We start from the raw sequence: 15,745 nt of genomic DNA, 5'->3' as shown, positions 1-15,745 counted from the left end.
TAAAAAAACTATGATTAAGGAGTTAGGTAGGAGTCTGTTTATTTCTAGGACTTGCATACTCGTCTGCACTCCAACGGCGGCACGTTTCAGCCATGCAGCTTTGACCATTGAGTACTCGCTGCAATAACTTGAAAGCTTTCTTGGGCAAAAGTCTGCAAATAATTATATCAAAAATAGAAACTAATGTTCTCTTTTGAAGATTTACATACACGTATGTAATACTACATAAAAAGTTGACTTGTAAACTTTATTCATGACACATTCCTAAAATTCAACCAGTAGCATCTATTGATCAAAAGATCAAGGATTGGATGTCACGACATCCAATCGCTGTTTTACCAATGAATGACATTAAAGATGAGCTTCTACAACATTTTGGTAAATTTGATCAGAAAGTTTTGGTATTTTTCAATCATTTACGATTTATGTTTGAGGTGATCTGATTGCCAAGAGGTTTTAAGATTAAAATCGATAACGCGTGATCGGCCGTTAAAACACTCATTAAATGGGATTATGACGGTTATAGTTGCAAAAAGACCGACAGAATAGGGACACGTAACACTACTACTTGAAAGCAATAGTCAATATTAACTATAGCACCAATAACTAGTGACATTTTTCACATTTTTCATCAAGAGTTTGACTGCTATAGTTTTGTCTATTTTAATCTTAAAACATCCTAGCAGTCAGATCACTTCAAGCATAAAGGCAATCATAAATGATAGAAAAATACTTTCAAGTAAAATCTACTAAAATTTGTGTAAGTTTATTTTTAAAGCAGGCAACTGAAAATGTAAGATTTGTTGTCAAGACGATATTTGATAGAAAATATAGAAATTCATGCTTCTGACGTATGTTACAATAGTATGAAAATATTTCATTCTAGAACTTAATAGCTATAAATGAATCACAAAAACTGCTTACCTCTTAGCCCAGTAAGAATGCACCTTGGGAACATATGCTAATTGTTGCTTGTGATATATAGCCTCAACCACTGCCTTTATGATGTGAAGGTGAGTGACAGGCCCGAAAAGCCTAAGGGAACAAAAACAAAAGTTGGCAATACAAACAAACAGAAGTTATGTATGCGGTAATATGCATATTTGATATTTAAAAATGTATGACAACAGTTTTATCCAGTTGGCTTTTTGCATATTTTTCTCCCTTGAAAGAACTCATATATATTTGGCCTGTTTTAAATTGTGGCCACTTTTTCTACATTTAGTCGCCAGAACTTCCAAGTGAATTAGCTGTACAAGACTAGTGAGACAGCAAGGAAATCCCTTCAAGTTTATATTTTTGCCAATACTTTAACAATAATTAAGGAAATAGTTGAATACATGTAAGAGGTAGTTCTACTAACTATTGTAAAATTGCAATGTTGATATCGTGGTAATGTTTCTAAAATGTTGCAGTTTCATGCCCATTGTAATTTTGAAAAATTATTTAACACCTACTGCATATGTAGAATGTAGACAAAGCGCTCAACATTGAAAAAAGGAAAAACGAAAAAGGGTTGCTGGATTATGACCATTTCAAATGAGGCACTGCAATTAGATTCTTATTTTTTGATTTTCTAAATTTTGTGAAGTCTGTTGAACAGAAAATTTCTATTTCAATGCATTGATATTACTCCACTAATTCTGTAAAGCATGATACATTCTGTGTTAAGTTCACATGAGAAGGTGAGCCGATGGCAATATGAGAGTAGGGTAAGCTAGCAAAATAGATGATCAATGTTTGCGAAGTAATCGTGTTGTATTCAATAATTTATTTCAAACCGTCTGATAGTAATAATGTAGTCACTGATACTTACGACCGAAGTAGTGTGTCCTTGTGAGCAAAGCATGGACCATCCTTAACAGCGCCAGTAAGAATTGTCGAGCAGACAACTCCACTCTTCGTTTCTTCCAACATCTCAGCTATGCCCTCCAGGGCACCTGCGCATTAATGATTTTTTGTTCATATATGTATTTTACTGTATTTTACTTTTAAAGTATTCCATTGCAAACAAGCGGCAAGTCGGATAAAAAAATAAATAAAAATTCTCTAGCTCCAATTTTTCTATTTTGGTAGTTTCTGATATTCTATGTGTTAAAGCCAGACATCTTCAATATTCGTCAAGAGGACTATTTTGAGAAACTAGAAATTGTAAAATCTCATATGGTTTGTGGCAATACTTCCAAGTTAATCGTGAATACAAAAAGTTAAGTGAGCATGGCTTCTTATGTGGAAACCACTGTGTTGGCTCAAACAGGTAGTCAATACATTTGCATGGCGTCAGTACAGTGTTATTAACTTAGCACCATAGCTATTATGAAGTTTAGAATATTCTTTTTAATATATAATGAGGAAATCAAAGACAATAACAGCACAGTAGACACGCACCCACTCTCTGATATTTGCTCGCCGCATACGGAATGGTCCTAGGGATGATGGGCTGGTTGGGCAAATGGGAAACCTCGACAATATGGCCGCGGTTTCTCTGTGCCATCGATGGTAGAAACTCATTTATTATCTGTAAGATGCACCAATGGCGGTTAAGGGTTAACTTTTTTTTGGTGTGTTTTATTTGCTGGCAATCAGCATCAGGATAATCCTGTGCGTGTTTCTACAAATCTTTAAGAACTTTACAAAATTTTGCAAATTCAAAACATTTGAAATTTAAGTCCGCTGCATCAATCATGAAATATGCAGTTTCACATTTCAACTTGGCAGCTGTTTTCGTTAATATTATTACAAACCCAGATAACTGTTTGTATAATCCTGCGCATGTTTGGACAAAGCTTATTGATAATTTTTAAATTTATTTTTAAATTCAAATTGATAAATTTAAACTATACACTATTTGTAGTGAGGCCTACAGTCTGCTTATATCATAAACTAGACAATTTAAATGTTGATTTATCAGTTTAGTCTACGTGAACATTTCCAGTGTGTACATTCAAAATTGTCATTGACTACTCCAATATTTATTGGCTACTCCAGTCATTGACTACTCGATATACTCATGCATCCTGTACGTTAGCTAATATTAGCAAAATTGATTCAGTAAAAAGTTTTTGCATTACCTACTCGATTTGTTTCACCAATTTTCAATGTTTCTCCAATGTTGTTCCAGCATAAAACCTTCTGCTAAATCTGAACATACATCGATAATTCAGCAAAGCTACTACAACGTAACACAGCTCCTACGACGCCACACAGCTCCTACGACGCCACAAAGCTCCTACGACGCCACAAAGCTCCTACGACGCCACAAAGCTCCTACGACGCCACAAAGCTCCTACGACGCCACAAAGCTCCTACGACGCCACAAAGCTCCTACGACGCCACAAAGCTCCTACGACGCCACAAAGCTCCTACGACGCCACAAAGCTCCTACGACGCCACAAAGCTCCTACGACGCCACAAAGCTCCTACGACGCCACAAAGCTCCTACGACGCCACAAAGCTCCTACGACGTAACAAAGCTCCTACGACGTAACACAGCTCCTACGACGTAACACAGCTCCTACGACGCCACACAGCTCCTACGACGCCACACAACTCCTACGACGCCACACAACTCCTACGACGCCACACAACTCCTACGACGCCACACAGCTCCTACGACGCCACACAGCTCCTACGACGTAACAAAGCTCCTACGACGTCACAAAGCTCCTACGACGTCACAAAGCTCCTACGACGTCACAAACCTCCTACGACGTCACAAACCTCCTACGACGTCACAAAGCTACTACGACGTCACAAAGCTTCCACAACAAAACAACTACAACGCAGCAATGCTTGTAAAACGCAACAAAGCTTCTAAACCATAGCAAAGCTTTTAAAAGGCTCCTCACCCATATTGGAAATTGGGCTTCCTCTGTTTTGTGTTTCACATCTACATCTGGCTCATCAAAGTGTATTTTCCTCTTTGTCGAAAGAATAACCAAAATGGATATTGGAGTCTTTACTTGTTCTTTCACCTAACAACAGAGCAAGCATAAGAACACCATTGATGAGCATTTACATAACATCATAAAAACCAGTATTTTCCCTTCATTAATATCACTTGGCATTTAGGAGGAAAAAATTCATAAAAGCATCTGCAAAAGGATCTCATCCATAAAAGGCCTCAATCAAGATGTGGTAATCTCTAAAAGAAGAAAGTATTGTTATGTAATTATTTCAATAAAAATAAAAATATAAGATCATAAAATATGGTAAAACAAATTGTTGTAAAGTTTAGAGCTAAAACAAGAGAGTGAAAACAATACCTAGTCAAATTATGATCATAACTCGCAAGCACATTTGTCCCTTCCATTGCTACCAACAGATGAAGTTCCTTGAGAGCCTTTCAAGAATGGCAGCAGATTTAATATGCTATATCACTATCCGAGAGACGCACCACTATCCGAGAGACGCACCACTATCCGAGAGACGCACCACTATCCGAGAGACGCACCACTATCCGTCTGACGCACCACTATCCGTCTGACGCACCACTATCCGTCTGACGCACCACTATCCGTCTGACGCACCACTATCCGTCTGACGCACCACTATCCGTCTGACGCACCACTATCCGTCTGACGCACCACTATCCGTCTGACGCACCACTATCCGTCTGACGCACCACTATCCGTCTGACGCACCACTATCCGTCTGACGCACCACTATCCGTCTGACGCACCACTATCCGTCTGACGCACCACTATCCGTCTGACGCATCACTATCCGTCTGACGCATCACTATCCGTCTGACGCATCACTATCCGTCTGACGCATCACTATCCGCCTGACGCATCACTATCCGCCTGACGCATCACTATCCGCCTGACGCATCACTATCCGTCTGACGCATCACTATCCGCCTGACGCATCACTATCCGTCTGACGCATTACTATCCGTCTGACGCATTACTATCCGTCTGACGCATCACTATCCGCCTGACGCATCACTATCCGTCTGACGCATCACTATCCGTCTGACGCATCACTATCCGTCTGACACATTAATATTCGTGTGATATATTACTAAATAATCAATTGCTTTGTTGTGTAATATTACACAAAACAATACTATGAATGACTTCAATATTATTGATAAGATGCGCTGTTTTAACTAGTTTGTATCATATCCTTAAAACTGGTTATACTGTGATTAAAGTTGCTAACTGGATACATCGATGAGACGTCAAATAACTGTGTACTGTACATCAATTCTTCCACTTCCCTCTCTAAAGCAATGAAACCAAAACTATACTCACAGACGGCTAAAAGAATTTAAACCAGCTGAGCAACGACAGAACATACCTGCAAGTACTGTATATAATGGAGATACTGCTATACATAGTTCTCTCCCAGGTTCAGCAAATGAAAGAGAACCATATTTTTAAGGTTCCCCGTGGGACTCTTGCTCTTCAAATCAAACTTGAGAACTTGCAACAACTTGACACTTGTCACTTGACAACTTGTCAACTTGACATTTGTCGTATACGGAATTTCTTACGTAATGCGAAACAAAAACATAGGTTCTTTACATTAATTGTTATTTACATTATAGGAGGATTATGAAGAGCATCGTCGGTACTTATGGCTTGATGTCTTTTGATGAATGTTATGTGTATAGACATCTAGTCTACAGTAATTTTGATCACCAGATAAACTAAAGACCAAGGAAAAGCTAGCCAATTTACCTGCACTTCATCCTAACACAATCAGCCAATAGCAAAGGTCTGAACAACAAAAAACCAACTTGATTTGCTGTAGCGATGACACTCTCTTCATTGTGCTCCTTTAACGTAAAAGGGTGAACGACTCCTCCAAACTTTTTTATATCAAGAACAGTGGTATTAAGAGCTTCCTCATCCGTGTCCCACAGCACTACTGTGTTACCCATCGTCGCAAGTATAGATGCCATCTTTTTGCCCAGACCGTGACCTGTCAGAAGAAGAGATGGCTATGAGAAGTTGTTTACCCATGCAAGTTTTCGGTTAGAGGCAGTATGTCAAAAACAGCTTGCCATCTTATTTGGATGAGTTGCTTAGATATCATGAAATATGCTTACATTCGTACATCAAAACTGGTCACCTAAGATGCTAATGACATACTGGCAGAAACAACTATTCTTATATTATCATGCCTTTAAGGTTTCTTATTCATAACTGCAAAGATAATATCCAATTTTAATTGCTGACTGCAACAATACAATAACTGGAAAACAAAGCGATCTTAAACAAGCAGCTGATTATGTCTAGCCGATGCTCAAGAAAAACTTAACAAATTCCATAGTTTCATATCCGTTACTATGATAACAAATGCTCACATATATTCAAGAAGTTAGGCTAATTACCTGCACTTGTTATAAGAATTGTCTGCCCATAGAGACGTATGTCCTCATCAACAAAATATCGAAATACAGCTCTCCAAAAACTTTCAACGATGTACCAGGAGAACAACACCAGAGTTGTAAAAATGGCAAAAAAACTCATGGTGTGGAGAGCCATCTTGCAACTGATGCTAAAAGCAAATAAAAGACATTCTTATTTCAGGTCAGTGTGCCGCTGCCATGGAGTTGTTATATCAACTCACTCTAAATAAAGTAGCTAGTGGTATGGACTGAAGACACCGAGAATGAGCTATACAACAGTGTGATAGCAACTGTCATAAAATTCTAGAATAGAACAGAGCTATATAATGCTAATTCGAATACTATAGACATCGATGCATTTATTTGGCGCAAAAAAGAATGTCAATCGGCCTACGACGATAAACTTTTCATGTTAGGTAGATGGAGACACCAGTTTACTTTATCAACACTGCACTACAATAAACCGGTAGCTGAAATAGTGCCAGATACAATGTATGTAGGTTGCCACAGCAGAATCCCTTTACCTTCAGACAATTTACACAGATATCTTTAAATGTTTATAAAAACCAAAAATACTTAACACTATTAACTGGTGCAGAAATGTATCTCACCACTTGTCAGCTTAATTCCATGATTTTATTTCCTTATCCGAATTAAAAATATCGAACACAAAAGATATGTTTTGCATTTAAAGTAGTTAACTTAGAGATTATATTGCAATGAATGACCCAGTCTTTGCTATAATAAAATCCGTCGTCTTTTTGAAGCCACACTAAAAGCATAAGAAAAAAGGATTGCCTCCCACTAGAATTAAACCCAGGGCATAATAAGATCCATATTTCTTTTTGAATCCACACTAAGAGCATTAGGAAAAGGGACTACCTCTCACTAGGTTCAAACCTGGGTCATCAGAATCAAAGGCCAGCGCACTACCATTACCCCCTCAGCCACCTCGCCACTCCATTGATTAACTATGTATATCTTGACACTCATTACGATCTCCCACAGTGTATGAGACTGCGAAGTGTACTAGTATTTATACTGTGTATATTGTCACTGCTAAGAAGCACTCAATCAGTTTACCATTTAAGCCCAAAACAAACAACTGCCAGAACAGTTCCAAGATGATGAAATCTGAAGATGCTACAGTTATAGACATCTATTAGATCTCTGTACTTACCTCTAGTATCCAAGCTACTCCTTGGGCACCACCAGCACTGCGGTCGCAACCCTCGCTTCTTACTACAGCTTGACAGCTAAAGCGGGTGTTCTCTAGCTCCAACAGTAAGGTTTCATTGTTATAGCAAGTATAGAGCTAGCTTACTTGTAGCAGAGGGCTAAGCGAAAAGCTTTATGGGTTTATCATGAAAGCGTTCTAATGAGTATTCAAATGCGTTAATGCAACACCCAATTTTGAAAACCTTTGTTGCTGGTTAAGTCTTCACTCATAATCATAGTGTTCAAATTTAGTAAACGCAGATGATGAAAGTAAATAGCCTCAGATCAAAATCAGAACTTTACTCCTTATTAAAAAAAACTAATCGTGTTTCATGTAGGAATTCGCAAACAGTTAAGTTATAAAAAGTCTTCTTAAGTCTACTTAAGAAAAGTCAGCCTTTGGTAGCATTCTAATTGTGTTTTAATTGTTTTTTATTAAGCTAAACAGCAGGTGTACATTTAAAAGTGTTTGTATTGCTGAACATAAAACTTAAGCATGGTTAGAGATGAATGGCAACAATAAAAATAATGTTTTGATTGTTTAATAAAAAATAATCTAAAGTGTTTATAAAAAAAACAGTCGTGTCGCTTAAACAACTATATTATTTTATAAAAGCAATAGTACCTATGTTTACCAGTAATGCCTCAGCCGTGAATACGATAAAAAGGTTTTACTAAAAACTAATCCAACAGTAGCAATTTTTTTTCTTGCAACTCAAATTTTCTAATAGAAAATTTGGTAAACCTACTGACAGTAATAATAATAAAAATGATGAATACATATAAAAGTTAATAATTGAAAGTTATAACTATACTATTGATCTAACAGAAGCAGAATTGAAGCTATGCTGGTGCTAATTAACTGTGTTTGGGAGGGTTATCGACTCTCCCCATTTTGGTAAACCAAAATATTCTAAACTTTCGTTCGCTTCAGCAATCATGGATGGAGTTATCGTCACCTGTTTTTTAGCTACTAACGCTCTGCTTATATCTGAATGCTCTTGGCTGTCCAATTCAAGAGCTTTGTGCATCAGTGATGATTGTTCCTCTGTGAACCTCAGCTCCATGTGATCAAACAGTGCTGCCAGCTGCTGCAGGTTATTCCTAAACAACTCATACTTAAAGGCCATGATGGGCATTAGCTTGTTTTGTACAGCTTGTCTGTAGTGGTAGCACGTTTCACTGTAACCGACACTAAATATGCCTAACTCGCATATCGGGCGTTTCTTTTCCCTGGCGTATAACCACTCTATATGCTCTTCGCAAATGTAACATCTGTCATATTCAAGGTCAATCGGCTTTATAAAAGGAAACAAATTTGAAAGCACGGCATTTCTGGAAACAACTTTAGTAAGAGCGACGGCCATATCAGTGTTGCCAATTGCACGATAGAGTGAAGAGATTTGTGGTTTAGCGTCTCTATACATGAAAATAATTTTAAATTCTGGGAAGAACTCGGCAACTAAATCAATATGTGATAGCGAATCGAATGCTGGATGTTTAATGACTAAAATATCGGCATCTTTCAAGGAAGGCTTTAAAAGAACTCGAACAATACTTTGGAAAAGCTTGCGATACTGCTTTTTAACTTCTAGATTATAGATATAAGACAACTCCTTGTCGCTGAATGATTGTAACAGTGATATAAAGCACAATGGCTCGGACATAGCAACTGCATTCGGAAGGGCATTGAAAGCCTGAGATAAAGCTGTAGACCCGCAACGCCCGGTATGGTAAACCCAAAGAACTGTTTTTCTGTTTTCTGGCATGCACTCTGCCAGCCTGTTAAAGGATTTGATGGGCATTACTAAAAGATATTCAGCAGTATAAAAATAGCTTGAAATAAAAATGGCCTTCTTCTCGTGTCAAAGACATCGATATCTTCTGACGGAACACAAAACAAAACATACTCTTTAGAGATGTTAGCCAAAACGATATGCTTTTGTAAAGCATATTCGGGATTAACAAATCGGACATGCGAAGTAAGAAAATGGCGGAAACCAAGGATGGTAGGCTTTATAGTTTGTGCCCGAGACCAGATCTTTAAAAGCTGGGCAGAACTTTGGTAATTTCTCCCTTTTCTAGTATTTACTAGATGTATATGAACTCCATTCAGCCTCCAGGTAATACTTTGCCAGGTTGATAATAAGACAAAGAGAAGCAGGTGTCCGAAATGTTTTAGTAATCCAAGACATGACTTCCACCTTTCCATGACTGACAAGCTGTAAAGGGGTATAATATTTTCATTACAATTAAGTAGTGAAAAAGAGGGCCAACACAAGTTGATCAAAACTAAAGCAGTCAGCGCATATGGGTGATGCCAACAACAGTGTTTGAACAATACGAGTCACTGTTCAACGTATATCTCAAAGTTCAGTAGAAGTACAGGCTAGATGCTTTGCAAGGATTGAGAGTTGTCTGAGTTAGAGATCAAGCTATTAGACACCAAAATCATGGACTCTAACAAAGATTTTCAATTACAATTAGTTTTAAAAACATTCTTAAAAACCGTTTTGAAGGTGTCCACATATTGTAGTAAAAAGTTATTCAGTTTTTTGTAGAAAATTTCTAATTCTAGTTGTTTCAAAATTGTTGATTAGGACTTTTCAAATTTAGATTTGGAAGCACGGAAAAACAAATAAAACGCTGAATCACAAATTCATAATAGACATAAAACAATAACTCAAAAGAATGAGGGTAGATAGAATGAAGATGGAAGAAGAAGAGGGCTTGTTGAAGGCAATGGTGAGAGGAAGAGGTGAAATGAGAAAAATGAAATAAGTAATAAAAAATAAAAATAATTATGAAAAATTGAAAATATTAAAAATGGACCTGACAGGCTAAACATAAAATGATGATCTGATATGCAGGCTAGTAGTAAAGGTGAAGGAAGCAAAAGCGTGAAGTGAAACAGACGAGTTGCAATGTTTCTTTTTGTTATGTTGACTATAAAAGTGATACTACACAGTTAAGAAAGTGATTCAGTTTCGTTTATTTGAAACTCACCTTATAACCACCAGTCTTATTTCATACTGATTCAACCTTCTTTTGGTTCAAATGAATATTAAGAAAAACTCTTTTTTCATTAATTCAAATTATTAGATTAATGTATCTTCTCAAATGCCTACCTCACTTATTGGCAGCAGACAAAAACCCAAATCATTCTAAAGCTTTGACGAGTAGGAGCGTCGTCATAATTATGTGAAATGCAATTTTCTCAACTTTCCAGTCATTAACTTTTTTATACTGATGGCTCTATGAAGAGATAAACGAGTACCGCAACTCTGCGTGAGTACAGTGGGAGAAAGAATTGTCTTGCATAAATTTGCATTATTATTTTCTCTCACCTGCTCTTTCCAATGCTGAGTTGGCAGTAATGGGGAGATTTGCCAAATATCCATATGAACTAGTTACATAACGAATACTTTTTACTGGCAAACTTCAGTTGAGGAGTCATGCTTGATTGACCAATTTATGCATTCATCACGGTGTGTGAATAAGCAAACCTACTACAGGTGATATAACTGGCTTTCCAACCATTATGTTTCTATTGTACGAACTTGAAATTGTGTGCCTTTTAAGTAGTTACTTCAATATTACTTCAATATTCACTTGATATGACTGACATTCTAATCACTATGTCTTCATTGTGCGAGTTTGGAATTGTGTGCACTTTGAGTTACTGAGCTTCAATATTTCAATGAACATTTCATATGTTGCAGATTAACGCGGGAACTTTGTTATAAAGAAAAGGAACTCTACGCCAGAGGCCATAACAGCGCACTCCTATCTCATCAAATCAAAACAGAAACGGCTGAAGTGTGGAAATACTTAAAATGGACTAACTTGTGCGGATATTTCTTGTACATCATTTACGAGCACCATTTCCATCTTTCGCAAGATGAAACATTCAATAAAAATTTGTGAGTAACACAGTTCGTTTGACTTGTGGGTTTTTGCTGTTTCCATTAATCATTTTACCATTTTTCTGAATACCAATATCATTTTTCAATATATCAAACAAATTCAATTGACGGAGAAAGGCTTGCAGCATCAGTTGTTTCAACAAGCTAAATGGGGAACCAGCGAGACTTTTTTGATTTTCTCAGGGACATGGGTTTGTATATCAAAAGAGATGCCACTAATTCTGGAGCAAACAGTGTCATTTGAGAGGAAGTTTTTTTGGCAGCTGTTTCACCATGTACTAGTTTTGCACATTCCAGGATGTACTGATTATGGGATTGAACATTACAGTTGATTTTAAATTCTGTTGCTAGACAACTTTGTATTACTATAATACAGTTTCTAAAATATAAAAATTACATAATATGTTCAGCAAAGATTGTAATTTCAGTATGTCTGATTCTGGGTGAAAACGGAGAGCATTAACTAAACATTAATAGTCGAATCAAGCAATGCAAACCAGTCTATTTTCTGCCCATTCAATTGAATAGTTAGGTCAGATGTATAGTACGTGCCACAAATAGATTCTTGACAGGAACATACGAGGTGTTATTACAGGTTAACAGCAGAATTGAAAAATGCTTTGGCTAATTTCAACAGAAAAACTTATAAATTTCCAAATCATGGACTATCTTCAACGCAGTAACATTCTATACTCTAATCAATTTGGTTTTAGAAAAGGTATTGGAACAAGAGATGCAATTATTTCTTTTACAAACAAAACATTCCAAGCTTTTAACAAGGGAAATTGTGTTCTTGGTATATTTATAGATTTCAGCAAAGCATTTGATACCATTGACCATGATATATTGTTATTAAAATTGAAGTCTATTGGTTTCAAATTAACAGCTATTAAATGGATAGAAAACTACTTAAAAGATCGGAGTCAAAGGACAAAAATAAATACTGCCCTTTCAGCACCACAATCTATGAAATGTGGTGTTCCTCAAGGATCTGTATTGGGTTCCACTTTGTTTCTAATATATATTAATGACTTAGCATGTCAATTAAAAGTACTTTCACCAATATTGTATGCAGATGATACTAATCTTTTTTTGGAATCCAAAGACCTTCACAAGCAAATGCATTTGGTAAATAAAGACCTAAAAAGCCTTCAGAGTTGGTGCAACCAAAATAAACTAACAATTAATTTCAACAAAACTTGCTACATTTTATTAAAAAACCCACAGAACTCGTACCACTTTAATGAACAATCCTTACTAATTAATGGTCATGCAATAAATAAATCTGACAATATAAAATTTTTGGGAGTACTTATTGACCCTCAGCTGAATTGGAGCAATCATATATCCAAACTGTTAAAAGACTTTAGATCTTATGCTGGGTTGTTTTTCAATTGTCTCAGTACCTCTCTAAGGATGTTTTGCTAATTCTGTCCAATTCCTTCATCAATTCCAAACTCTCGTATTGTGTTGAGGCATGGGGAAATGCTCCAGACTGCTACTTAAACAAAATTAAAGTTTTTCAAAACCGTTTACTCAGAATAATTAACAAGAAAGCTTATGATTTTTCTGCTAATCCGCTATTCAACCTAAATAGAGTTTTAACTATCAAAAAGTTATACAAATAAAAAGTACTGATAAAAGCACACAACACATTTTACGAAACAAACAATAACAGGACGATAACACATTTAACTACTCGTCAAACACACATAAACCTAAAAATACCATTGTTTAAATTAAAAGCTGGTCAATGTTGTTTGGATTATCAAGAGTCATTGCTATGGAATCTACTACCGGTTACACTGCGTAAAATTGTAAATGCTAATTCTTTCAAAAATGAACTGAAGCGCTACCTCAGACAACCAGACGACTAAACCAACTAGACATACTTCTGCTGACTCTACTTTCAGGTTCCGCGCCTTGATTAGCCTTGCTATTGCGCACAGGGACCTCATCATCACCTCCCCTGGAGTGACATTTTTTATTTATTTTTTCTATTTCTCTTGTCTTTTTATACTGTTAGAAACACTCTTCATATTATTTTTTGTGGTTATATTATAGATGAAAATAAACAAACAAACAAACAAACAAATTTACTGTGTTAGGGAGGGTTGTCGACTCTCCCCATTTTGGTAAATCAAAATATTCTAAACTTTCATTAGCCTCAGTAATCATAGATGGAGTTATCATCACTTGTTTTTTAGCAACCAGCACTCTACTTATATGTGAATGCTCTTGGCTGTCCGATTCAAGAGCTTTGTGCATCAGTGATGATTGTTCCTTTGTGAACCTCAGCTCCATGTGACGAAACAGTGCTGCCAGCTGCTGCTGCAGGTTATTCCTAAATAACTCATACTTAAAGGCCATGATGGGCATTAGCTTGTTTTGTACAGCTTGTCTGTAGTGGTAGCACGTTTCACTGTAACCGACACTGAATATGCCTAACTCGCATATCGGGCGTTTCTTTTCCCTGGCATATAACCAATGCGCATGTTCTTTGCAGGTGTAACATCTGTTATATTCAAGGTCAATCGGCTTTATAAAAGGAAACAATTTTGAAAGCACTGCATTTCTGGAAACAACTTTAGTAAGAGCGACCGTCATATCGGTGTTACCAATTGCACGATAGAGTGAGGAGATTTGTGATTTAGCGTCTCTATACATAAAAATAACTTTAAATTCTGGAAAGAACTCAGAAACTAAATCAATATGTGATAAGAAATCGAATGCAGGATGTTTTACGACTAGAATATTGGCATCTTTCAACGAAGGCTTTAAAAGAATTTGAACAATACTTTGGAAAAGCTTGCGATACTGCTTTTTTACTTCTGCATCATAGATATGAGACAACTCCTTGTCGCTGAATGATTGTAACAGCGATACAAAGCACAATGGCTCGGACATAGCAACTGCATTTGGTAGGGCATTGAAAGCCTGAGATAGAGCTGTAGATCCGCAACGGCCGGTATGGTAAACCTAAAGAACTGTTTTTCTGTTTTCTGGCATGGACTCTGCGAGCCTGTTAAAGGATTTGATGGGCACTACCAAAAGATATTCAGCAGTATAAAAAATAGCTTGAAATAAAAATGGTCTTTTTCTCGTGTCAAAGACATCAATATCTTCTGGCGGAACACAAAAGAAAGCATACTCATTAGAGATGCTGGCCAAAACGATATGCTTCTGTAAAGCATATTCGGGATTAACAAATCGGACATGCGACGTAAGAAAATGGCGGAAACCAAGGATGGTAGGCTTTGTGGGTTGTGACCAAGACCAGATCTTTAAAAGCTGGGCAGAACTCTGGTAACTTCTACCCTTTTTAGTATTTACTAGATGTGTATGAACTCCATTCAGCCTCCAGGTAATACTTTGCCATGTTGATAATAAGACAAAGAGAAGCAGGTGTCCAAAATATTTTAGTAATCCAAGACATGACTCCCACCTCTCCATGACTGAAAAGCTGTAAAGGGGTATAAAAATTTTATTTCATTTGAGTGGTGAGAATGAGAGGCAGCAAAAGGTGATCAAAACTAAAACAGTCAGCACAGAGGTGAACCACATCAATTCTGCATGAGTACAGTAAAAGAAAAATTGTCTTGCATAGATTTGCGTTATTATTTTCTCTCACCTGCTCTTTCCCATGCTGAGTTGGCAGTAATGGGGAGATTTTCCAAATATGCATATGAACTAGTTACATAGTAAATACTTTTTTACTGGCAAACTTCAGTTGCGGACGCTTGATTGACCAATTTATGCATCCATCATGGTATGTAAATAAGCAAACACACCGCAGGTGATATGACTGGCTTTTTAATCATCATACTTCCATTATGTAGACTTGGAATTGTGCGCACTCTGAGTTACCATGCGATAAGTTTTTCAATGGATATTCCCATACTGCGGATTAATGCGGGCGCTTTTTTAAAAAGATAAAGATTTCTATGCCAGAGGTCACAGCGGTGCACACCTATCTCATCAACTCAACATAGAAACAGCTATAATGTGAAATCGTTTAAAAAGGAAATAGCTCGTGTGAAATTTTCTTGTACATCATTTACGAGCACCATTTCCATCTTTCGCAAGATGAAACATTCGATAAAAATTTGTGAGTAACAAAACTCGCTTGTCTTGTGGGTTTGTGCTACTCCCATCTTGCGGATGACACGAACTTGTGAGATCATTGTGGGGTCATGGAAACATAGTGACCAGCTGGCAGTTTAGAGCATTTTCATCAATC

General features: G+C 36.9%; 2 protein-coding genes across 3 annotated transcripts; both read right to left on the bottom strand.

The window, feature by feature from the left end:
• Positions 1-22: 22 nt before the first annotated feature.
• On the bottom strand, positions 23-5,890 carry LOC137394009 (17-beta-hydroxysteroid dehydrogenase 13-like). Its single transcript, XM_068080725.1, has 6 exons — positions 5,747-5,890; positions 3,849-3,974; positions 2,389-2,518; positions 1,817-1,940; positions 925-1,035; positions 23-152 (listed from the first exon to the last, which is right to left on the bottom strand). The coding sequence occupies exons 1-6, from the start codon at positions 5,888-5,890 to the stop codon at positions 23-25; spliced, it is 765 nt and encodes a 254-aa protein (XP_067936826.1).
• Positions 5,891-8,171: 2,281 nt separating this feature from the next.
• LOC137394755 (uncharacterized) lies at positions 8,172-11,030 on the bottom strand. Of its 2 annotated transcripts, none has more exons than XM_068081517.1 (2): positions 10,927-11,030; positions 8,172-9,801 (listed from the first exon to the last, which is right to left on the bottom strand). In XM_068081517.1, exon 2 carries the CDS (start codon positions 9,382-9,384, stop codon positions 8,434-8,436), a length of 951 nt encoding a protein of 316 aa, XP_067937618.1. In that variant the 5' UTR covers positions 9,385-9,801; positions 10,927-11,030; the 3' UTR covers positions 8,172-8,433. The 2 variants fall into 2 exon arrangements, with proteins under 2 accessions (XP_067937618.1, XP_067937619.1); XM_068081518.1 differs by lacking the exon at positions 10,927-11,030 and adding an exon at positions 10,708-10,732.
• Between the last annotated feature and the right edge of the window lie 4,715 nt (positions 11,031-15,745).

Source organism: Watersipora subatra, chromosome 4 (assembly GCF_963576615.1).
Source record: "Watersipora subatra chromosome 4, tzWatSuba1.1, whole genome shotgun sequence".
Lineage (NCBI taxonomy): Eukaryota > Metazoa > Bryozoa > Gymnolaemata > Cheilostomatida > Watersiporidae > Watersipora > Watersipora subatra.
Note: the sequence above shows the minus strand (reverse complement) of the source record. Positions and strands in the feature narration are given on the sequence as shown.